The sequence below is a fragment of the Psittacula echo genome (genome assembly GCF_963264785.1).
Source record: "Psittacula echo genome assembly, chromosome: 5".
Taxonomy (NCBI): domain Eukaryota; kingdom Metazoa; phylum Chordata; class Aves; order Psittaciformes; family Psittacidae; genus Psittacula; species Psittacula echo.
The window spans coordinates 44,740,153-44,765,256 of NC_137739.1; the positions used below are offsets into that span (position 1 = coordinate 44,740,153).

Genomic DNA, 25,104 nt, shown 5'->3' on the forward strand with positions numbered 1-25,104 from the left:
ATTCTGCAGCTGATTAACTCTGGACAGAAGCTCACTGCCATCGTCTTCTTCAAGTTGGGTTACAGCTTCAGTGTCTCAAAAACTCACATGCGTCCTTCATATGCCAGAAAATCTCAATTTACTGGGCTTTCTTGCAAAGGATGTGAGGTATTTCTCCTTTTGAAACAAATACATGAGAATATACTTTCAAAATTACTTTTCTACAGAGAGCCTGAGATATGGGTACCTTTCACTACTTTAAAATCAAGTAAAGACTACATTCCAAATAAAGAGATAAAATAATATGATAATTGTATGATGAGTTTTAAATGACTTTATAGTCTAAAAAAACTTGCAGTCAAATCAACTTGATCACATGAAATACATTGTGGTCAAAGTCTCTGAATAAAGAACAATAAAAAGGTGGAAAAAACCCTAAATAGAGCATTCTATTATATATATGATATTACAAAATATTGTAATTATAAGCTGATCATAGGTCTTTAAATAATTTTGTGGGACCCTCTGCTAAATTTCTCTCTAAAACATTTTGTAAGTTTCAAAGATTATAAATTGGAGCATCACGAAATTGTAAATTTCAAAGATTCAATTTCAGCATTACAGCACTTAGAACACAAAATCATCTTTATCATGAAAAACTCAGGACACAATAAATGCAACAGCTGCAAAGAAATACAGGAAATGATGTTTTATCATGTGTAAGTGAATCCAAAGATTTCAAGGAACAGTTGCTTTCTGTAGGAACTAAAAATTAAATTACATATTTGCAGACACACTCAATTTTTGCTACAAATAGTTGATAAAATGCCACCTAGGTGTCTGTCTTTAAAAATATTTTAAATTACTGTACTATTTCAACAACGGGAAGCCAGCAATATAGTAGTTATTTCTGCCTTAGTAGGATCAAGACATAGTAAAAATGGTAGTAAAGCTTTAGTCTAAACACCATAATTTTCACTATTTTTTAAATTTAAAAACTTGCAGAATATAATTTAATTGAGATGCATTTCATCCATTGAAACAAGCAGTGAAACATCCACAGAAATACATTTACAAGATGCAATTGATCCAGACACTGAAACAAAGCTCAAGTTTAAAGAGATACTGTCTTTAATAAGATTAGTCAGATTGAAAAAAATCTCATGTTGGTTGTATGCCCACCGGAAGCCTGGTACTTCAGATGGTATTAGTTTTTATAAGAGCTAACTAGACATCAGACCTAAATAACGAAACCTGAAGAGACAGGCTTGGACCATGCAAATAAGAATGTCCACAGAGGCTCTTGTGCAGCTGATTGTTGCTGACAAAAAACACATCTTAGAAAAAAGGAAAAAATTTTTCAGCATCACAGCTAAACCAGCTTTGTAACATCAATATTTAAGGCCTATTCACAAAAAAATTAGGAAGTTCTTTATTTCACTAATAATGTCACACATCAGAGAAGCCATGCAGTTACACTCTGACAATTCAGATGTAAATCTTGGAATGTCTGTAAGTATTCATGACAAAGGCATATTTATCATTTAAAACAAAAGGACATGATTTCTTGATGTTCATATCAGACTAGTGATGGATGAGAGCATGCTAATCAAATGACAAACCAGAAGGAACACAGATGCTTGCTGTTTTGATTAGGAGTGGGAAATGAAGAGCTCTTTCCTAAATTAAGATATAAACACTCTAAAATCATACACACAAATACATACGTAAGTTTGCATAACACACTGCGTATGCATAGGAGCTCAGTGTGTTCTCAAGTAGGCATGCTACAAATACTAGCTAGAATAACTCCCAATTTTCTTAAGATCAGAAGAATCCATACATAGTAAAGAAAATCAGACACTGGCTTTGATAAATTCCAGTTAATTGCTTACAAATTTATATATTCAGAAGCTCTTTATCTTTCCTATATTAAAACTCCTGAAGTAATGAGAGAGAATAATTTAACCTTTCTAATTTGTTTTCTAATGCCTTAGTTCAAAACTTAAATTATGCATATGTGAAATTACACTTACGTAATTTAAGATTGCATAAAATCAATGTAAGCATTATAGAAAACAAAAATATAGACTGCTTATGTGGAATGAAATATTACAAGTGTGGAATTTCCAAACCAAATTTTTATTGTTAGCTTTTATATTTTTTGTTACTCAAGTAATTTTATTTCAGTGTCTTGCTTTACATGTATCCAAAATGTAACAAACTAATTATGCACGTTTAACAAGAACTCCTAAACATCAAGAACTTTGCTCACTAAGCATAAGTCACAACTGCTGTCAGTGAGACAGCTAAAACTGTTAAATTTGTAGATCAGTATGCTGTGGCAAGGTCCAATGAGGCCCAATGGTACTTTCACAAAGTACTTGTCAAATGATGGTAACATCCAGCTCCTTGAAATCCATCTTTGTCTTCCACCTTTAAGCAGGTAGTAACTATAAAGCATATCCCTTTGATACTTTTCCATTAATATTCTGCAATAAGTCAACAACTTTTTGATATCCTTAAGAAAGCATCCTGATCAATCTAGTTTTGACCAGAGAAAGAAAAGCCACTTGCTAAACTGGAGAACCATTCATAAAATGCACTTGTTTGTATCTTGCTGTAATTATGAAGTGGACAAAAGAAGTACGAAAAGATTAAAATATATTGCAATTCAGAGTAACTGCATTTTTTCAAAAAATGAGCCCCCCCCATACAGTTTTCAAGAATTTACAAGGAGGAACATTTTATAATCTATAGAAAAGCATGTAATCGAACATAAATGGTAAAACTGAGAGGGAAAAAAGATATTTGACTTGAAAATACTCTTACTGCAAAAATATTTTAATTACTATTAAAATAATTTTTACCTGATCCTTTGAGCAGAAATGCATTCAAAGCCTAGAAGTGTATAATGTCTGTTTGAAGTGTAGTGTTTAAAAAAGAAAAACCACCAACACCACAAATTGTTTTGCTTTTCTACTCATAAGCCCTAGAAAGACACATCTGATGATGTGTTCAATGCAACCTATCCAAATACCCTGAATGCCTCTGTTATGCAATATTAGTTTCCCAGGAAAGCAAATTCTTGTGCTCTGGAGACGCAAATCCATACTGCACAATCACCCAGAAAAAACAAAATGTGGGCAGTTTCTATACATACTTTTCAGTCTCATCTTTAATCAAGAGAAACTGCTCTCTCACAGAGATCTGAACGGTAACTTTGGACTCCACAGTGACACTGTATTTCTTTTTCCTTCAGCCAAGATTTCCAAGACAAAAGGAATTTGTGCAACTGTGTATAAATAAGACTGCTGTCCATTAACTGGCTCCTGAATCTATTCATACCTCAAATTTCAATTAGATTGTGCACTAACATACTGGTCTCACGTTTTTACATGCTTTACTTACTGAGTCTTATCTGTAATAAGCTATTGACATTGTTTACTTTCTTCCTATATTAGTGCAAATAGTTTTATATTCTATATATAGTAGTTTATCATTTAACATATTAAAGGATGCTTAAGACACAACTAAATTCCTCCACCTCTTGGACCCTTTTTTGAAAAATTTACTGGGTGCCCAATATATATAATATTCAATAGCATGTGAGAATAATTTTTATGCAACTCTGATAGTTAGAAAGATAGATAACTCAATTATTAGATCATCTATCAAAATATTCAGATGTATAAGAGGCTACTAAAAAGATTGATGACTGAGAAAGTCCACTGATTCTCTAGCCATCATATTCACACATTTGGCTAGACAACATTTTTCGCTGCCTTCACAAGCAAGCTTCATTACCCATCACTCCACTGAAAAGAGTTTATTATGAGGCTGCCATCTTGGCAAGACTATTATTTAGATGATAAATGTTGGGTGAAAAAGTGTGTCTAGATTTTTTTTTTTTAAGATGAGCTTTTTGACAGATAAAACAAACAGCATCCACATTTCTAATTAACTTAAATTTGGCATATACAAACACAGGTCAGTAAAGCTATGATATGCTACTAGATTATCTTCTGTCTGAATCTTGCCCTTAATTTGCAAAATGTAAATTAACTAATTAGAAGAAAAGCAGCATTATTTGTGACAAAATGCTTTTTTTACTTCTTTACTTTGTGACATTTATGATCAACTGTAGTCCTTCATTCTAACTTTCAAGAGGTGCATAATTATGCTCATACTAATTTATTAGGCTTTTAGTATTTTAAACCAAATGAAAACTTCAGATTTCTCAAGGCAAGGAAGCAAAACACACTGCAACATGAAGTTAAATTACACACTTGCTGGCTTCACTTCATTCGCAATATGCTGTTTACGTGCACATGTCGCATGAATATTGGTATGAAAGTACCACTTTCAGTATTCAAATACCTCACTGAAAGGAAATTCTGTATTAGTATTCTTAAAATTTTCTCAAAATCTTTGTCCTTTCAGTGCATAATGCCTAGTAATAGTAATATTCTTTGTTCATTAGTACTAAGAGTTAAATTCCACTTTATACTCCTACTACCCTTCTCAATTGTCATTTGAAATGGATTAGACTAGCAAATATAGAATTACATGATGGAAGGGGAGTTGGTCATTCTTGAGTTTCAGCCCAGCAACTTGACCTTGTTAAATGAAAAATATATGAAATCATAGTTTACAGGAAGGGATTCTTTTTGTTTTGATTTGGTTTGGTTTTAACTATTACTAGATAGATAAAGACTCAACACTAAGAATTACATTGAAAATGTCAGATGTAAATGTCAATTAAAAATTACAAGGAATTCTGAAAGGTAAGGTCTGTGGGGGGTTGACATTCTTTGACATAGTGGAATGTCTGCAACCAGGCCTTTGGCAAGCATAGCAGGGTCTATGCTGTCAGCTCTTATCGTACATAAACTTAGATGCTTGTCTAATCTGAATGAGAAATAACAGGAAAATTGGAGCTGAAGCCTTGCAGTAATGTGGATGGAAGCTGAAAATGCTCTATCTGCACTACATGAGTCTCTTGTGACATGATAATATTTAAGACAGTACAGAAAAATATAACAAAAAATAATTTAAAGCTATGTAGTGCTTCATTTACTACTTCTAAAGTTGAGAATGCCACAATCTAGTAGTGAAAGGGGCTTAGTAAGAGAATTAAATTATAATGAAAATCACAATTTCATGTCCATATTAAATACAATGTCTAAAGAGAACAAAGCATGAAAATATATACTTAATTAGTATCAATTATTCAAATGTAAATGCCAATATGAATACAGCATGATCTTTTTTTTATTTTGCTTTGACAAAAATTAGTTTTGATACAAAATAATACAACCTGCAGCTCAGCCAAACAATTAACATTGCAACGCTAGGTGTAAGTGTGGTCTCAATGGACAAACTCTTCATGCTCTGTTATTCAATCACGTTGTTAAAAAGGGGATGATGCATAAAATCTAAAATCATTATTATTGAACTAAATTAAAAAAAAAAGTTTAATAAACTACATGTTCATTTTTATAGTGTTCATGTATCATTAAATAAAGATAACAATAATCCATGTCAAATGCTGCTGGAAAGCTAAATGTATCTAGAACATTTGTGAAAAGCAGAGGTATGCCCATATATGTGTGTGTGTGTATGAATGTGTTAAGAGTGTACACATGTATCTCTGTTTTAACTTACAGAAGAACACAGAATTTTATCATCTTCACACAGTAAACTACCAAATAAGTAAGCTAGCAGAAATCAGCACTCTTCACTTCTATAAACAAATGTATTTTACTCAGTACTTCTAAGGTCAGCAAGTTGCCATGGTAAATTTTTAAAAAGTGAATTATTTTTGAAGAAACTTATCTATCTATAGTCCTAAGTGGCAAAAATAAACATAAACTCTCTCTTCTATTTACATCTATTTTTGTTTAAGATTAATTTACTAATTCAAGTGGGGCCAGGAGGGAGAGAAAAAGGAATAGAGCAAAACCCAGCATGTGTGAAAATCTACAAGCATTAGATAGCTAAACAAACTCTAAGTCCCTCAGTGTTGCAGTAAGGTCAAAACCTTTCAGCATTGTACCAGCATGTCAAAATATGTCAACAAACCATCATACTGCAAGAAGAAGAATGACCTTTCAGTTCTTTATCTGCTGCCAATGAAGCTTTGGATACTGGGTATGCATGAACAGTTTTCCAAGCCACTTGACAAATGCAACTCCCAAGGTTTCCTCCAAGTCAAGTTGTTATACCACCGACTTTCAACTCACCAGTACAACTCTTTAAACCATTTGCAATTGGAGAATACTGATCTTGTTATAGAACAGACATCTATAAACCCACAGCATAACTCTCCCCCTACTACCTACAATCAGACAACAATTATTACTGAAACAGTCATCACAGTAACGTCAAGCCATTTTAAACAGCTGAACAAAAAAAAAAAATCATTCTGATGTTCTGATTCAGCCTTTGCTCAGCATCTTTATAGTCACCAGCAAATGAATCAGAACAGAATGCTTTTCTCAAAAACCCCTAAGCACACAATGGCTATTTGCGAAAGAAATAGTCATTTGCATTGTTTCTGTTTGCCTTTATCTGAAATAAACACCTTTTTTAATCTCCAGGATTCTATGATAATTTTACTATTACTGTTAGTTGTAAACTGAAGTCTCAAGATCAGACATAACACATTTAGGATTCCAAAAAGTGTGGTTATTATTTTAAAATTACTTATAGGAAACTTGCTTTCATTTATTCTTTCAAAAAGGCAGAAGTATAGGACTAAATATTTAGAATACAAGCAAATGAGGGAAGGAATTTAGTACAAGGATGACTTACCATTCTTATTCAAAGAGATGATGAAATGCTTCTCTTTCACTATGTGAAATTGCCTTTAGTTTAATATCAGTGTCAAATATGACATTTTCCTACAGTCTTCCTCACATATAGTAAAGTTTCTTTAGCTAATAACAGCATCAAGCTTTCTCCTGGGACTCTAGAAATTACATTTCAGAATCTACATATGCCTTAGCCAGGCTTGCAGAAGATAGAAAATATAAATTGCTGTATTTGAGTTTATATCTTCTTACAGCAAGTCACTGACAGTGCACCATTTACTATGTGAACAGCAGTCATGCCTATCAGCTGTAACACACTTTTACAGCTAGAACTCCAATTTTTAATTTTGAGTTAGAAGGAATTGTAAAATTAGACACTATGGAAAAAAACCCCAACAAACCAACCCCAAATCAATAAACAGCAGCATTCATTTAAACCCTAAAATAATATACAGCAAGTTCTCAGACTCTGTTTTAAAGTACAATCTGTGTTACTTCCTGTTCTTCCTCTCCAAATTACCTTTGGTCACACAGACTATTCAACAGTTTTTATCTTTGTGGTTTACAAGAAATACACCAATGTAGGCCAGTGAACAAAGAAAAGTGTGGTATATATGACGTGCACAAAGCAATTATATTTTGTACATACAGTTGTCTTGTTTACCCAGTGGCAGTGAAAGCTGTAGACTACTCAGTGGGTGCCACCACTTTGAAGGAACAAACATACCGAGGGAAGGGATTCTGTAAGTACGTGAAACATTTTATACTAAGTTTGTTCAGTATATAAAATAGCTTTTTTCTAAACCATCACTGTGCAAAATCAGCCTGGGAATATGCAAGATGAAGCTTGCTTTTTCCTTTTTCTTTATTATTGAAAAATCTCAATACCTAAACAGCATCTTAAATTACAACTGTGCAAACCCACTGACAAGGTACACTTTGTACGTTTTTAATGTAAGCTTAATTTGAAGATGAGGTTGCAGTGCAGCACTGCAACTGAAAATTGCTTAACAATACCATTGATGTATGAGCCATAAAAAATCTTGCTAAGCTGTCCCTGCAGAACTCAGAGTAATAAAAAGGTGTTCTTTTGCACTGAGGTGAACAGACATGGTTGACTGCATCTAGGGAGCTGTACTGTTAAATGAGAAAGTGCCATTTCTTTCCTGTCAGTACAGACCAATTTAAGACACTTACAGATTTAGTTAGCACAGAGTACAGGATTTAATGAAATACACACATAACAGCAAACAAACCACAACTATATTCAAAGCTTTCAGTCAGATTGTGTGCAGAATTCACCTTACATCTGTGACAGATGGGGGAAGAAAACTAGAAAGGTTTTCAGTCTTGTTCCTAATTTTCAGAGAAACAATAAAATAGCTGAATGGAAAAGGTCTAAATTCTCTTACATTTATTCCTTTCAAAGTATCTAGAAATGTATTTCTATCCACATCTAACAGGCAATGTTACAGGTTTTTTCTCCAATTTCATTTTGGCTTTAATTTCAACCAACAGATCAAGTTTACAAAACCCTAAACTACCAGCTGAGTGTCATGATATCTCTATTGTGAACTGATGCTGCTTCTCCAGATGATTCTTCCTTCAAGAGGCATGGAGACAATGCAATTGCAGCAAATTGACAGGGAAACTGATTCCCACTTGAGAGATCCTTGCATAGGTTGATTAAATCACACAAAATTCATTCACAATTTGTGCAGCTACACCTCTGTCTTTTCATATCAATAGTTTCAGAGAGCAGTGAAAGTTACTGTCTAAACTACATGGAACCTAATCTGTCAACATGTGTTTGCTAACCCAACTGTCATTACATTAGAAGCTACAGTAACTCACAACTCATTTCAGAAGATGCTATAATACTGTTAGTTTCGCCAAGGATTTCTACTTAAAAAACCCCCACAAAAATATCCCTATTTCCACAGTTAACCTATCACTAAATTCTGGATTTCTGGAGTAACAAATCTCACTATGGAGATTTTTAGTTTCCTTTATATGAATGTTTAAGAATCATCAATTTCTGTAGTTATTTTCAATATGAGCAGTTATAACAAAAGATCTGGCAAAAATCTCAAAATTACTTCCAAAACAGCCTTATTGATCCACATGTCACTTCAGTCTAGCTTTTGCAATATTAAAGGTACTTGACTAAGAGCTCATTGAAAGATGTTATTCCAGTTTGAAAGTTGTGATATTAATTAATACATGATAGAATTAAGATGAAGTTCACTATGGCTTGGTTTCCTGATAGAAACATAAGAGAATTTTCTTTCAGAAATGTCAGATTCAAATAGTATACACTATACTCAGATGTTTTACACATTTTATAGCTCAAATCAAAATACAGTTAGTCCTTTTGTTCAGCACAAAAGAAACTACAGCTTTTCAATGGCAATTTTACTGCAAACAACAAATGGAACAGTGCCTTCATACTACTTGTCTACTCAACTTTCACCCCATCTCAACTCAGTGAGTATCTTTATGTTACCTATTTAAAATTCATTTCTTGGAGCTGCTTTTATCTGAGACCATCTTTTGTCCTCAGAAAATATTCTACACGTACACATTATGGACACCTTGCAGCCCTGAGCTGCTCCATCTCCTCTTATTTACACTGATGTGCAAGTTTAGCACTCTCTGCATCAGCATCTTTCCTGCCATTCTCACTATATGCCTAGATATTGCATATACTGAAATTTCTTTCTAGGTCTTGTATTCTGGTTACATGTTTCACAAATTCTTTTCTACAACTCTCCTGTAGCACAGCATCTTCATACATCAACTGACAGTCTTCCTGAGATTCCCACTACCTCCATTCAAGTTTTGCAAGTCACTGTTTTCTGGGACTGTCAAATAAGGACAGGCCCTTCTCATGCCACTCAAGAATGCTGCTGCAGAGAGTAATTTCAAAATCTGATGATGTTATTCTCAGTATTTGTTTTTACTTTCTCTGCTACCTCCTGTATGAATCCGCTATTAAGATATTCCCCAACCCAAGGCTGGATATTTGCATCTTGGCATTTCTCATATTCAGCTGAAATAGTAATGGTCACGAGACTAGCCTCTAATGTTCGTACACACTATTTGTTGCATATTTGCGTGTTTGTCCCATCTTCTCCACTATCCCTCAAATTTTCCTGATGTTCTCTTTTGCCTGCTAAGCAGACTTCTAAATTTATTTTAAAAATCCTTTCTTAAAACTGTCATTTACCTCACCTACTACCTAGTTTAGGGTTCCACCACATAAAAAAATGGGGCTGAAGATGAAACGTCATGTTTAAGATTGTGAGGAGGTTCTAGTACTATGGAAAGATATATAGAACCATAGAATCGCAGAATAGTTAGGGTTGGAAAGGACCTTAAGATCATCTAGTTCCAACCCCCCTGCCATGGGCAGGGACATCTCACACTAAACCATGTCACCCAAGGCTCTGTACAACCTGGCCTTGAACACCGCCAAGGATGGAGCATTCACAACCTCCTTGGGCAACCCATTCCAGTGCCTCACCATCCTCATGGTAAAGAACTTCCTCCTTATATACAGTCTAAACTTTCCCTGTTTAAGTTTGAACCCGTTACCCCTTGTCCTTTCACTACAGTCCCTAATGAAGAGTGTCTCCCCAACATCCCTATAGCCCCCCCCTTCAGATACTGGAAGGCTGCTATGAGGTCTCCACACAGCCTTCTCTTCTCCAGGCTCAACAGCCCCAACTTTCTCAGCCTATCTTCATATGGGAGGTGCTCCAGTCCCCTGATCATCCTCGTGGCCCTCCTCTGGACTTGTTCCAACAGTTCCATGTCCTTTTCATGTTGAGGACACCAGAACTGTACACAATACTCCAAGTGAGGTCTCACGAGAGCAGAGTAGAGAGGCAGGATCACCTCCTTCGTCCTGCTGGTCATGCTCCTTTTGATGCAGCCCAGGATACAGTTGGCTTTCTGGGCCGCAAGCGCACACTGAAGCCAGCTCATGTTAAGTTTCTCATTGACCAACACCCTCAAGTCCTTCTCCGCAGGGCTGCTCTGAATCTCTTCTCTGCCCAACCTGTAGCTGTGCTTGGGATTGCTCCGACCCAGGTGTAGGACCTTGCACTTGGCATGGTTAAACTTCATAAGGTTGGCATCAGCCCACCTCACAAGCATGTCAAGGCCCCTTTGGATGGCATCCCTTCCCTCCGGTGTATCAACCGAACCACACAGCTTGGTATCATTGGCAAACTTGCTGAGGGTGCACTCAATCCCACTGTCCATGTCACCAACACAGATGTTGAACAAGACCGGTCCCAACACCGATCCCTGAGGGACACCACTCATTACTGGTTTCCAGCTGGATATTGAGCCATTGACCACAACTCTTTGCATGCGGCCATCCAACCAGTTCTTTATCCACCGAGTGGTCCACCCATCAAATTGATGTCTCTCCTATTTAGAGACAAGGATGTCATGTGGGACAGTGTCAAATGCTTTGCACAAGTCCAGGTAGATGACGTCAACTGCTCTACCCCTGTCCATCAGTTTCGTAGCCCCATCATAGAAGGCCACCAAATTGGTCAGGCAGGATTTCCCCTTAGTGAAGCCATGCTGGCTGTCATCAAGCACCTTGTTGTCTTTCATGTGCCTTAGCATGCCTTCCAGGAGAATCTGCTCCAAGATTTTGCCAGGCACAGAGGTGAGACTGACTGGTCTGTAATTCCCTGGGTCATCCATTTTCCCCTTCTTGAAAATGGGGGTTATATTTCCCTTTTTCTGTTCGTCAGGAACTTCACCTGACTGCCATGATCTTTCATAAATTGTATAAATATGTACAATGACTATCTTTAAAAGAATAAATCAGAACAATTTTAACCATCTTTAAAAGAAAAGATCTTTATACCAATACCATCAACATGTTCAAAAATTTGGTCCATCATAACTTATCTCCCTCCTTATGTACCTGAAGTATTTACTATATTTTTCAGTTTGAAGATGGTTGTTATTACTAGCTAAAACATAGATAACATGAAAAAAATACTTTATTTAAAAAAACCCCAAACAACTGAAACAGTATTATCCCAGATACAATGCCAATGAGCAATAAAGTTCTTTATACACAAAGCCCACTTGGTTAGACTGTTTATAACAAATTTGGCAGCTTGCAGGTATTTCAAAACATTACAGCAAAATCTACCTTCACAGGCAAGTACTAAAAAAATAGAAATTTGACTTCTGTATCAAAGTAACTTCGTCTGTACCAAAGTAGCATTGCTGTAAAATTACCATATGTATCTGCTGTATGTAAACAATTATGATGTGAATTTTTCACAAATATTTCAGCATTCCAGTTTGGCATACTAATTAATGACATTCAAAATGCCAGATTGGTAATATGTATTTTATCAACATGGCTTAATAGTCATTAACGCTTTTCCCCATAACTTCTTTTAAAAACCCAGTCCTGTTTATAAGGAAAAATAGCAGAAAGGTACCTGTTCCAGTAGCTCCAAAACTGGTCCTGCAAGTAGGCTTGGTGGCTACTTTCATCACCAAATGAGGCCTTGCTTTCAATCCAGTGAATTATGTGTCCTTCAACAGCTAGGGTGACAGCAGAAAATAAACAGAACTCTTAAAATCATACTAAGCAGCCTGGACAAATTTGTTTGGGAATATCTTATTTACCCCCTCAATCTACCACATAATTCATTATTGCAATAGAGTTATGTATTTGTAAAAAATATCTTTCAAATATGCACAGGACATTTTTTTAAAAAAATATCTATTTCAATGGATAATTATAGCAGTTTAATTACACCCCATTTCGGATATTTGCATTTATTCTAACACAAACCGAATATAAACAGACTAGACCAACGTACAATTGCATTGTACTTTTATCCTTACTTTGCTGGAAAGGAGTTGTCAGGTAAGGAATTGAAAACTTCTGGTGAATAACAAGAGCAGTTTAGCTAAGCTGCTAAAACCAGCAAATTCTCATCAATGGAGAGTGGAAGGCGTGAGAATGGCAAGGAAGTTTATCATAGATACATATCTCCTTCCTTACCTTTGTAAAACCAGTAATGCTTTACCAGAAAGAAGCTAGGAATAAGAAGGCTTATGTGAAAAAATGTGATTCTGCATTTCTGTTTCAGTCTGTGGGATTTGCTCTGGTTCACATCTTTCCTCACTGCTTGTAGAAGTGAATTTCTCATGTTAATAAAAGTCTTTCTTTTTTTTTTTTTTTTTTTATGAAGTCCTTTCTGAAGTTGACAACCAGATTTTGCAGGAGAAATCATGAAACTCACTCTAAAAAAAATAATCATTCTTTCTCTAATGTAACGTTGGGTATGATTACTGAGGTCTTTAAAAATGTTTCCTTAATTTTGCGTTGCCTATAATATCCACAGTCATGATGTCTTAGCCTAAGTTTGACCTGGGATGAAGTACTCAACTGGCACCTCAGAGCATGCCATCTCAGAAACACAATACAGAAAGATTAGAAGCAGCTGTGGCAACACACAGTTTAGAGCAGACTGTAAAATTACTTGGGAAATTGGGTAAATACCACATGAAGCCACACTAAGCTCCATATGCCACCACTATCATGCTATCAGTAACCAAGTTAACTTGTGTAGGCCTATACTACTATACCCTTCCCCTGCTTCCAATACCCCCCCAGTACCTTTAGACCCCAGGAGATCTAACAGCTGAGGCATAAACTGTGCAGTCAGTTGAGAAGCAATTTCTAAGAAACACTTGCCTTTCCTAGGCAGGTAGTGAGTCATGAAGAAGAAAACGCAAGAACGGCTATACATTAGTTCAGACTGGATAACAGGTAGAAAATTATTTCTTGTCAATCTCAAGTGACTAAAATAGTGTGAGAAAAGTAATGCACTAGCACTGTTTCAATTTTTAGAGACAAATCCTCTCAAAACAAATTAATGGCTATTTTTAACCTTCTTTCTAATAGGGTAATGCTACAAAACTAAGACTTCTTGCGGGTGTTTCCCAGTTTCTGTTCTCAAGCACTAAAAATATTAGCTACACCTAGTTGCTTTCCTAGTTCCATTTAATCAGGCTCCTGGATAGGATATAATCTTACATGTTTCCAATATAAAAGTGAGTATCTTGATATCAAGTATGTATTGTGTATATTGTAGTCCACATTACTGGGGAAACTTACTAATGTATATAAATATCTTAAGGGCAGGTGTTAAGAAGAGGGCACAAGGCTCTTTTCAGTGGTGCTCAGTGGCAGGACCAGAGGCAGCGGGCACAAGCTGAAACATGGGAGGGAGGAACCACTTTTTCACTGTAAGGGTAACTGAGCACTGGCACAGGCTTCCCAGAAAAGTTGTGGAGTCTCAATCCTTGGAGATTCAAAAGCCATCTGGACATGCTTGAGCAGATGACTACCAGAGATGACTTCCAGCCTCAGCCATTTTGTGATACTGTAATTTCACAATCTTCCTTGCTAACTTTAGACTGGATAAAAAACAACTGCTCCCTCATGTCCTCGGGTCCTTGGTAGCTTTCTGAGACCTTCCACAAATAAGAATTATGGAAGTGAAGTAGTAGAAGATAACTGAAAACTCTCCAGGTGTGGCTTGACAACTGTCTGTGAATTGCAGATCATCAGGATGCCAAAGCTCACTGTTTCAAATATAGAGTGCTTTAGCTACAAAGGTATTTTTTGTTTTGTACATATAACCTCTTCTTAACATCACTACCATTTTTCTTTTCTGGAAACATGATTATGAATACAAACATCACTGAGCTAAGGGAAGTCTTTAAAACTTTTCAGAAGACTCTCATATACATAGTTGTTCATCTATTAAGTAACAGACTATCTTGCTGAAAGATGGTATCTCAAGCACTTTTGAGTAGTGAGACATTTTATAGGACACACTTCAGTTCCTTATACCAGTGTACAAATCAATTAGTAAGAATTCCAACTGTTGTCAATATGAAGAACAAAAAGCTAGTCACGTATATGACTTTCACATGCTGCTTTCAGCCTTGCTTTCTCTGTCAGACACCTGCATTGACAGGTGCTGTGTTCTATGGAGGCAAAGTCGTCATCTTTTGGCATGGAAGTCAATTTACAAAAGGTGATTAATAATCCTTTACACTTATCATTGATGCTTTTTCTTCCATGGCCCAGCCACTAGGTCGGCTGATTACCTTCTTACATGGACTCAAGACTAGAAAATGTAGATGAGCTTTGACATGACCTTTATACCTATTTTTATTCCTTCTTGCTTCTTGCTACACAGGATTAAAAAAAAAAAAAAAAGAGAACTGCAGAGTTGTACTTAGATGCAAAGTGATGGCAAGAGAATAATGGCACTACAACAAATCTTTATGCAACGACCTATAGGTGTAATGGTAATACTCTACACCGCTTTGAATTGATTTGGTCTAGAAGTCTAAAACATTTATAGGTATTTCAGAGTTCAGTCAGAAAGACAGTGAGCAGAGCAGTCTAGAGGGAGCAGGCATCTGGGGGTTCTTACTGTTCCTTGGTTTTCTTTTTGTGATAATGAGACAAAAACATGCAGCAACCAAAGAGGAAGCACTGGGTAATACTACTTATGAGCAAACCTCTCTGACCCAAACTAGAAGTTCTTAAAATTATTAGGTAACTACTGAAACCACCCCCAATAATTTGTAGTCTCCTTTAAATATACAGCTGTATAGCTCTAATGTGTAGTTGTAATATTTTAGCATGCACGCTTCTACTCAAAATAAAACAATAACAATTCTTTAAAAGACTTACCTACTGGCACTTCTAAAATGAAGTCTGGTGTTTTGTCATAACCCTTTGCACGAAGCTGATCTTCAGCTATACATACAGAATAAGAACTATTGTTTATAAAACTCTTCCATTAAGTAGACAGCAGCATAATTATTTTTATTTTAAATAAGAGTGCAAGAATTACTAATGCAGTCATACATATCTTTCTTATGCACGCAATGCTGTGTCAGATTAAATGAACCTTTGTAGAAAACCTGAAGCATGGATATAAAAATGCTTCTTTGTCATCCCTGCATTTTTATGTCTTCATTATAAACATCATTAATTCAAACTGTCATATAGCATTTTATAACCCCCAAATATTCAAAATAAAGAAGTATATTTGTCGATTGAAAGAAGAGTCTCCCCACATTAGAAAGCATTAAGATTAATCCTATCAACACCACAAATGTAGATATACTGTAGCTGCCTTCTTGGTTTTATTTTAATGTTAGCATAAAGTTGTTAAAAAATGAACAGGAAAATCCTTTTCTTCCAGAAATTTATGAAGGAGAGAAGCCACAATTTTAGCTTCTCTTGCCCCCTGCAATCTATAGAATTTATTCAATTTCAGAACACACAAAGACCTAGAAATTCTGCTTAACATAAACTATCCAACTCTATTGCTTACAAATATTAGAGCTGAATATTCCAAGAAACAATAATGACTGAGCAAGATAAAACTGCAGAAGACAAAAGATGCTCCCTCAAAAAAGAAAAAAAAGGAAGCCCAAGCAAGCCCTTAATATTGCCCTTAATATTTTCTAAATTATTGTCCTTGATTTCTGATACCATTACACTGGTATTTCTGAAACACCATTTCTCCATTAGAATTTGGAGTGACCTGGTCATTCAATTCCAGGCATGGCTTTCTGTCTTCACCCAAGCTCAACTAATGGCACTACCTTGTAACAAGTAAGGCTGTGTAGCCCCTTAACACCTACTGGGCTGTTGACATTGTCATGCATCCCATTCGCCTTTCTACATCACCTTTGATTAAAATTAATGGTCCATTCTCACTGTTGGGTAGCTTATTTCCAATCCATTTATCAGGTTAGGACAGTAGTTTCATGGCCAATGTTCAGAACTCAGTTTTTTAATACTTTGTGAATATCCTGAAAGGTCAGCAGTTTGAGTCCAAGTAACATTTTAATGACAAGAAAAACATATACTCTTAGAAATCCAAATATTCTGAAAGTGCCTAAAGGAAACTTCCCCCCTCTTTCTCATTGAAGAATGTAAGTCTGAAGTGTTTTTTTTAATATAGTGAACTCATAATTGAAAGTGGGACAGGAGTGATTTTGCAAAGTTGTACATTCAGTTAGGTGTAAACTGCAATAGCTGTTTATTCTTTTTGATAGGTGTAGTATTTCTTTTGAAATTTGAGAGTGTTTCTTCACTGTAACCACACCATATTGTAAATACAAGTTTTCGCAATGTAACAGTTCATTGTATCACCTGATCAGCTATTAAACTTTTTTAGGATTTGGAGACAGACTTGGTTGTTGGCTATTTTTTTCCAACTTGTCAAGATTGTCAGGAATGTGGATAAAGACTGCTAAGATTAACAAAGTTCTAATTTAACAGAACGTAAGAGTAGAGAGTTTCGTGCCATAACATAAAAATGAATTAACTGTATGTGATCTCTTAATCTTGATTAAAAAGAATTCCACTTTTATCCAGCTCTATTTAATTGTAGTCTGCTCTTAATTGTTTGAAACAGTGCAGAAAAGACAACAGGATGTTCCAGGTGAAGTTTTCATTGTTTAAGAAGACACAAATAGCAATAGAAAGTTCAGTATTTTTCTTTCATATCTAACAAATGCTAGTATCAGAAATTCAGGGAAACATAACTTAAAAGAACCCACTGAAAGCCAGGAAGGGGTAAACATTTCCTGATAAGTCAACTTGGCAAGCCTCAGAACTGGCGCCTGCATCAGCATTACTTTCAGTATTCTTCTGCAGATTCTTTTTTCAAGGCTACTTGATTACTTTTAAAATCATAGAATTATAGAATCATAGAAATCATTCTGTCAAAATCAGATTGTGTGATACCAACACATGGCTTGAAAAAGAACATGGGTTTTGCTTTAAGTCAGTTTCTGAATGTTTTCACTTGGTTTCTCCTGATAATCTGTACTGTGAATAGCATTATAAAATAAGTTTTAAACCCATGTTTATTTGATGTGCGTTGTCTATCGTTTAGGAACATAATTATAGATTACTATGTCTTTAAGTGTTTTGAAGCTTTATAAATTTGGCAGGGAGAGGGAGGGGAGGAGAGTAGAAAGAGATACAGAAACTCCCCACAATCACCATAAACTTTTTTTCTTTTTTTTTAACCAAAACCCCACCAAAAGAGAAGCTCTAGCTTTTCAGCCCAGTTATGTTTCAGATTTGTCCAGAAGCTACAGACGTAGAATTCTGCACCTTAAGAGATCTTTTAGCTTTTGCATGGGTTGAGAGAATAATTTAACAATTAACTGAAAGCCAGGCCACAACAGCTTTGACAGTCACATTTATGCATCCTGAGATTTCAAAAATTACATAGAAACAGCACTCCTAAGTAGTTTTCTACAGATTCCCCATTAATTTAGATTTCCAACAAAACTGCAGCTTCATCTTTACCATAACTTCACACTCAATCATAACCATTTAACACATCATTGTTCTCATACTAGCCTCTGGATATAACAAAGAAACCAAACATTCTTCTGTTGGTGCATGAATGAGCAGCAACTGCAAATTTAAGATTACAGCAGAAAACATCAACCAGATTTCATGATTTATATCCAGGCTACTACTGAAGGACATAGTGGGAACCAAAGGAGGATAAGATTCCAGACAAAGGTCAGTACCTCCCCATACAGCTAAAAGCTTTACTAATATATTCATGGCAAAGGTACAAATCCATAAAGATCCTACACAGAACCTAGAAATTCCTGGCATTTCAGTATGGCAAGTGAAACGGTTTGCCTGTTTTGAGAGAATACTTCCACTGATCACTTTAATCCTAAGCAAAGTGTTAAAGATTTGAGAGCTGTGTTTTTGTTGAAGAGAGGACATGGTATATGATGTGGTTCTCATGAACAGTAGATTAACAAAAAGCAAACCCTGTTAGTTTATATAGGTTTCAAACCAATTTCAGGGTGAATCTGAAAGTGTTCTGATCTGTAGGCTCTGAAAGCTAACTGCTCTAAAAACAGATAAATTATGTCCTGGAACTGAAAAGCTGTTTCATGCTCCAAGACGATACTGAGGCGATTCATATTCACCATGTCCTTAGACTCTCTGTTGTTCAGGTGAAGACAGCTGATACAAAACCCTTACTGTTCTTGAGGAATAGTAAACTAATATGGAAACTGCAGAATTCGGTTTTTGCAACACATGTTAAAAAGTAATGGAATTGCAAGTCCAGCAATCTAAGTCCTGGGCCATCTTCAAAACTGGAATGTAGTCTCTCTCTTTCTCAGAGCCTTACAAAGCCTGAATTTGTTGACCTATAGGAAATACTGTCATCTCTTCTGTTTTGCTGAAGTCATCTTCAAGGAGTTTTGGAAGTAATTTTTAAAAAAGGAAAGATTTTATTGTGAGGGATTCAGTAGGGTTAATCTTGCACATACTAAGGAAATGCCTTTGGGTTTGTTGTTTTTTTGTTTTGTTTTGTTTTTTTTTAACACCTAAAACCTTAAAAGACACATGCAATGGCCAGAAATAATAAATATACCCATCTAACAGATCTTAAAATATGACAAAACAGTATTTCGCTATGCATAAAATCTAAACAATAAATTAAGCTCTCTCATTTATATATTTATATTCTAATGAGTTAATCCACTCTAGATACTTTGACAACACAAATTTCCTAAAGCTTATTTTTAAAGACAAAAGTGATGCTTATCCAAGGTCACAAAACATTAAAATTTAAATCTGATTTGTGTAGTACGCAAGCTTGCACAAGCCGAATAAAATGATAATCACTGGGTTGAGGATCCATTTGTGAGTCACCTAGTCCACTCCCTTGTATCGTGACAGGATTGATTTCATTACCAGCTTTGATGGATGAATGTCAAGTCTAGCCTTGAATTTTCCATTGAAGGTGATTCCATAACCTTCCGTGGCAGTTTGTTTTATACTTACTGCTCCTAGAACTGTTTAGTATTTTAGCTCATCATCATCTCTGCAATTACAGCTTAAGCCTATTACTTGTACCTCTGCTCTTATAGCCAAGTAGGAAAAGCTACTTCCTCACATTTTCACAGTGTCATCTGCAGGTTTGTATGCAATACTTATTTCTGTCTTTTTTTTTTTTTTCTCTAAAATAAAAGATCACACTAACTCTGTTCCTTAATTACATGGGCAAATCTTTTAAAAACCTTAATACTCATTCTAGTTTCTTAAATTTGTTTAAAGTTTCCAAAATATTAACCTGAATCTAGATTTAGGAAAGATCATAGTTTCTGATAAAACCAGCAAAATTCCCTGATCTCACAAATTTAGTGCAACATCAGTAAAAGACAGCATTTCACTTTGCTATTGTCTCATCATATAAGAATTCCAAGATTTAAGAAGTCACTGTTAAGTTTATTATCACAATAAGAGAAATTATGCTTTAAATATTAATTTTTGTTTTAATGGCACTCATGTACAAGAAACATAGGGCAGGCTAAAAGAAACAAAATGAAAATAACTTCCTAATTAATCCTTAAAATGATTTTAAATATAGGGATTGTGAAATGAGTACTTGCATTGGTTAGTAGGCATGGGGCAAAAATTCAGCAGAAATTGCACAGAAAGCTAAATGGGTGAATCCTCTCAGAGTTCATTAATACATAAAGCATTTTGAAGTTAATATTTCTTATGCTTCCTCCTAAGTCTCATAAGGCCTAGATTATGGCTAATATCTCATGACACCAAAAGTAATACTGCAGCAGATATTAAAGCATTTTTTTCAGCTACTTATTCTATAAAATATTAATTGCAAGCCTGTGCATGTGCTGTATATAGAGGGTATTAGGTAACTGAGTTCCTGCTCAGTTCTAAATCAATAAAAGATAACATGTACAGCATCAGTCATTTCTTACTCTTCCTTTACTACCTAATACAAAGACAGCTGAGGCTTATTTTTTCTTTAGGTAAACAGTCACTGAAATCTTTGAAGTTAAGGATTTGCTGGCTAGCCAGTACTACAAATTCTTACCTAAGAAAGAGAGATTTTTTTCCAAAAGCATTTCTCGCAGCAAGACTTCATGCTCATGCCCAATAGCGCTGATAGCTTTAGATTAAGAAATGGAAGAACCAGCTTCAGAAAAACATCACAGGTAAAGTAATTAATGATAAAATACATTTGCCTTCATCTGCATTTCAGAAGTGAACAACGATTTGAAATCTAAGTTTTTAAATACCTTAAAGGGACTTCCAGAGGCATTTAGCACTGTGTGAAAATTAGACTACTGTATCATTGGCATACATTTTACAAAAATAAGACCAACTAGATCACATTTATTCAGTATAAATAAGGCTAATATTTCAATTTTTGCTTTATTTCCCTCCCAAATTTAAAAGAAAGTGATCTTAAAACATGTAATGAAATACCTTTTAATTTGCTCTTTACTGACTAGCGTATCAATTCTCTAATTCAGCAAAGAATGAAATAAACTGCTTTTTTCTTTATATTCAGAAATTGATAGGCAACACAGCCATCTGAAACATCTTACTGTAACAAAACATCCTTTTAATTGATTTTTCAGAAGCATGAACTTATGTCAGGGAAGGATGAAATATTTTATAGTGAAGTCCTTTTCACTTCACTGACAGCCTGTTGATCCAATGTGCTATTCTTAGCAACATGTAGAAAAGTCACCACATTAAGTATTTTTAATGTATCCGCCTGGAGGTCAAAGTTCCGTTCTGGAAGCTTTTAAGAAGAAGAATCTTATGGAACATCATGATAAAGGACCTTACATTAAAAACAGTTAAGTTCCTAACTCTGTTTAGAATAACTTCTGAAAATTTAAACTACAGATCACCTTACAATTAGAGTTAATTACTTAATTTATACCACTTTATGCTGAACAGCAAAAATACCGATTGTACAGAATCACTGCATTTACACATATAGTTTTTATTAACTGAAACTGTATATTATGTTAAACTCTACTAGCATTTAAAGAACAAAAGGGGTAACTGAAGAACAGCAGAAATGTAAGAAAAATACTGCAAATGGAATTTATAATGCATCGTAAGCAGAAACACTTAGACTTAGTCTATAATAATACCTGTTATTGATGTATGGCAATGACCATGGGGCAAAACTTGTAAATAACCTCACAAGCCATTTTCTACTCATGCAAGCTAGCAGCCTAGTTTCCCGTAAGCATCTGAACTATTACTGAAAAATAGCCTCTTGGCATTTACAAAGAGGTTGACTTCATACTGTAGTCCATGCATATACAATTAGATAGTTATATTTAAAATCAATATGTAATCCTTCAGAAGACATTAGGCTTTTAAAACCTTAACTTTAAATTGATTTTAAACTATTTTATGCACCTCAAAATTAACATCTAATTCAGCAACATACTTGCAGATAATGCACTTGCACAGTTTAGTATTAAATTTTTCTGTACCAAAATGGAATTAAAAACCTCCTCATTATGCTCACTGATGTCACTGCAGAGTCAATAACTTCACTTGAACCAGAATCTGAAGAGGGTAGAAAAGACATTTATAGACTGCAGGCAAGTTATTCTTAAAAACTGGTCATAATTCTACATATTCTGTTATTATTACTTTTAAACATGACACTTTCAGAAGACTATAGCCAGACTGTTTTTCATAAAAATATTAATCTTACATTTCTAGATGTGAAAATTAATGATCAACAATCTTTTTAAAACTGTGATTTATTAGATTAATCCACTGTCATAGAGCTGTGCTTAATGTTGAAGATATTCTCAATGAATACATAAAATTATGATTAAAACCAGAAAATACAAATATAATTAGAACTTCATCCTCCTCCTGTTAAAGTTAATGGGAGCAGGGCTGAGTCTGTAGTAGATAGCAGAAAAGTATTTCTAATGGAAAGAACATATTTTTAACAGGTGACTACTACATGTATCACACCTAAAAAAAGTGTTTTTCATGCATAACTAAACATCACTGTAGCTGTTCTATCCTGCACCTGTACAGTGAAATCAGGATCTTGCCTCAGACTGCATGCAGAGATTTATGCAAGGAATCCCTAGGACTTGGGAGCCAATTGCCTTGCTAGCTGGCTCAGTGATAAGAGGTTATGATTTTGAAATTGTTCCTTTCAAAGCAGACGGAAATAGAAGAGCTACTCATTTAGGACTTCACTGAAGTCTGGTCTCCTTGTTAAAACCCGGACTAGTGGAAGGTGTCCCTGCCCATGGTAGAGGAGCTGGAACTAGACGACTTTAAGGTCCCTTCCAACCCAAGCCATTCTATGATTCTATGAAAATAGAGTTAGGGTTGCAGTGATCTTTCCTAACAAATTACACTCTTAGTCTGGAATACTCAGTACCAAGAAAAGTTTCCCCAGGATTCTCACTGGATATTGAGGATCTTTAATTAACCATTTCAACACTAGAAAAAAAACCCAAAAACCAAACCCAACATCCTTAAAATTCAAGCTATGTAGGGTTTTTTCCTACAGCTAGCCTCATTTCCTTTATGAAGAAGAGAAAGTAAAAGAACTGCATGGAACGTCAGAGTTTCAAAATACTAATTGCTCAATCATACCTGAATTGCACTTGAAAACCTTCCAATTAAAACTCAGCAGAAGAGTCAAGATTGGAAGGTATCTCCAGAGATCATCTAGCCCAACTCCACCTCTCCAAGCATTGTTGTCCAGTCTTAATAAAAAACCAGACATGAATTTCAACTAATCAAAACCAAAGAGGTTCAATCAGGCATATGAACGTGTAGCCACCGAACTGACAACTTCCCGTGGTCCATCTGATTTTTGTTAAACAGTATAAGAGAAAGCTCTGCAGTGACCCTCTAGTTGACTGAATGTAAAACAGAGGAGTATGAAATGTGTTTTGTGAAGCAGAACTTTATGTCAGGTTAAAGCTAGACACATCTCTTCCACACAGCCTAAACTCGTCAATTGTGCACCTAAAATTTTATGGGAAAGGATACTGTTTGATGCAGTCCACCAGTGGTCCATAACAACAGTCATTCACAGTACACTGCAGACAAATAAGAGAAGTAGTATAGTGATGGGCAATGCGAAACCATTATAGTTAAAAAGAATCTTAAAAACAGTAATTACTTTTCTTCAAAAAGGCTATCAGATGCTGTTCAGATTTAATCACAGAAAACAAAACCTGCATGCTTTTATTCACTATAAAAGCAAGCTATTAAAAAGTGAAATGCTCCCCTCACAAATACTGCATTGCCATTTATGGTGCACCCTGACCTCACTGATAGTTTACGATGACAGTAATTAAATGAGGTTTAAAATCTTTTACTCTGCTAGACAGATAACAGCACTGCCACAGGAAAAAAAAAAAAAAAAAAAAAAAAAAGGACAAAAAAAAAAAAGACAACTGTGATTAATACCTGATAGACTTGATTTGCCAGAACTCCATCTGGAATCTGAGAAGGGTCTCGTAGCATACTATTAATAAGTGTTTTGGAGGCTAAAGAAATAAGGAATAAAAACATACAAAAAACCTGTTAGCTCAGTTATCCACTTGGCAGGAAGAGAAACACACTTTTATAAAAAGAAAACATTAATGATGTAGATAATTTTGAAAATTATAAAACCAGCGACTACAAACTTTGTAGCTACTTAACCCATTCTGATACGACTAAAAGGCTTGAAATACCAAAGGATTGTATTAGCACAGGGTGAAAGCAGGCCCTTGTCTACTTAATCAGTTTTACAGGACAGTTTGTGCTTCAAAAGCATCTTGCAGCTCCTAAGGAAAGTATTTAGTATAAAGAAAATGTAACTCAAAATAACAACCATAGCCTATGAGAACTTATGGAAGAAGGTATGTAAAAATTCAAAACAGCCTCTAAAAACAATGTTTGGTATGAACAATCTTAAGCACTTTATGACTTGATGATTCCAGTTTAGCAGTTTTCAAATTTATTTATTTACTTATTCAGTGTTGACACATTTATCTCACTGTACTTAAAAGCTGGTCAAAGGCTTTCTGTGCTATTTTCAAATGTATAAGACACACAAGAAATCAGAAGTGAATTTAGGAGTATTTATCAGTCTTCCATTCACTGAGATTGATACAACAACAACAACAAAAAAAAAAACAACTGTAAATCAGGAGATGCCTTCAGTTTATTTTCAAATAGGTCTTGCAAGCACAGGCATTGTTATCTCTCCAGATGCTTAATCTGGGTAGCTGCATGCACCAGTTAATTACTAATAAAGGTGGAAAAACTATTCTAGAAAAATGCCCTCTAAAAAAATTCACACATTTCATTTTATGATTTCATAGAGAAAAAACAACACTGCTGCACAAGCAT

At 35.2% G+C, this 25,104-nt stretch overlaps 1 protein-coding gene across 4 annotated transcripts in view; it reads right to left on the minus strand.

Annotated features, from left to right (window-relative positions):
- The window catches only part of CDIN1 (CDAN1 interacting nuclease 1), a 126,466-nt gene that overhangs the window by 52,601 nt on the left and 48,761 nt on the right, over positions 1-25,104 (minus strand). For all 4 annotated transcript variants that reach the window (XM_080617471.1, XM_080617473.1, XM_080617474.1 and 1 more), the window contains 5 exons: positions 24,175-24,254; positions 23,752-23,801; positions 20,783-20,850; positions 15,565-15,630; positions 12,278-12,383 (listed from right to left, as the gene is read on the minus strand). In XM_080617471.1, the coding sequence (XP_080473597.1) occupies positions 12,278-12,383; positions 15,565-15,630; positions 20,783-20,850; positions 23,752-23,801; positions 24,175-24,254 (370 nt within the window). The remainder of the gene's footprint in view (positions 1-12,277; positions 12,384-15,564; positions 15,631-20,782; positions 20,851-23,751; positions 23,802-24,174; positions 24,255-25,104) is intronic.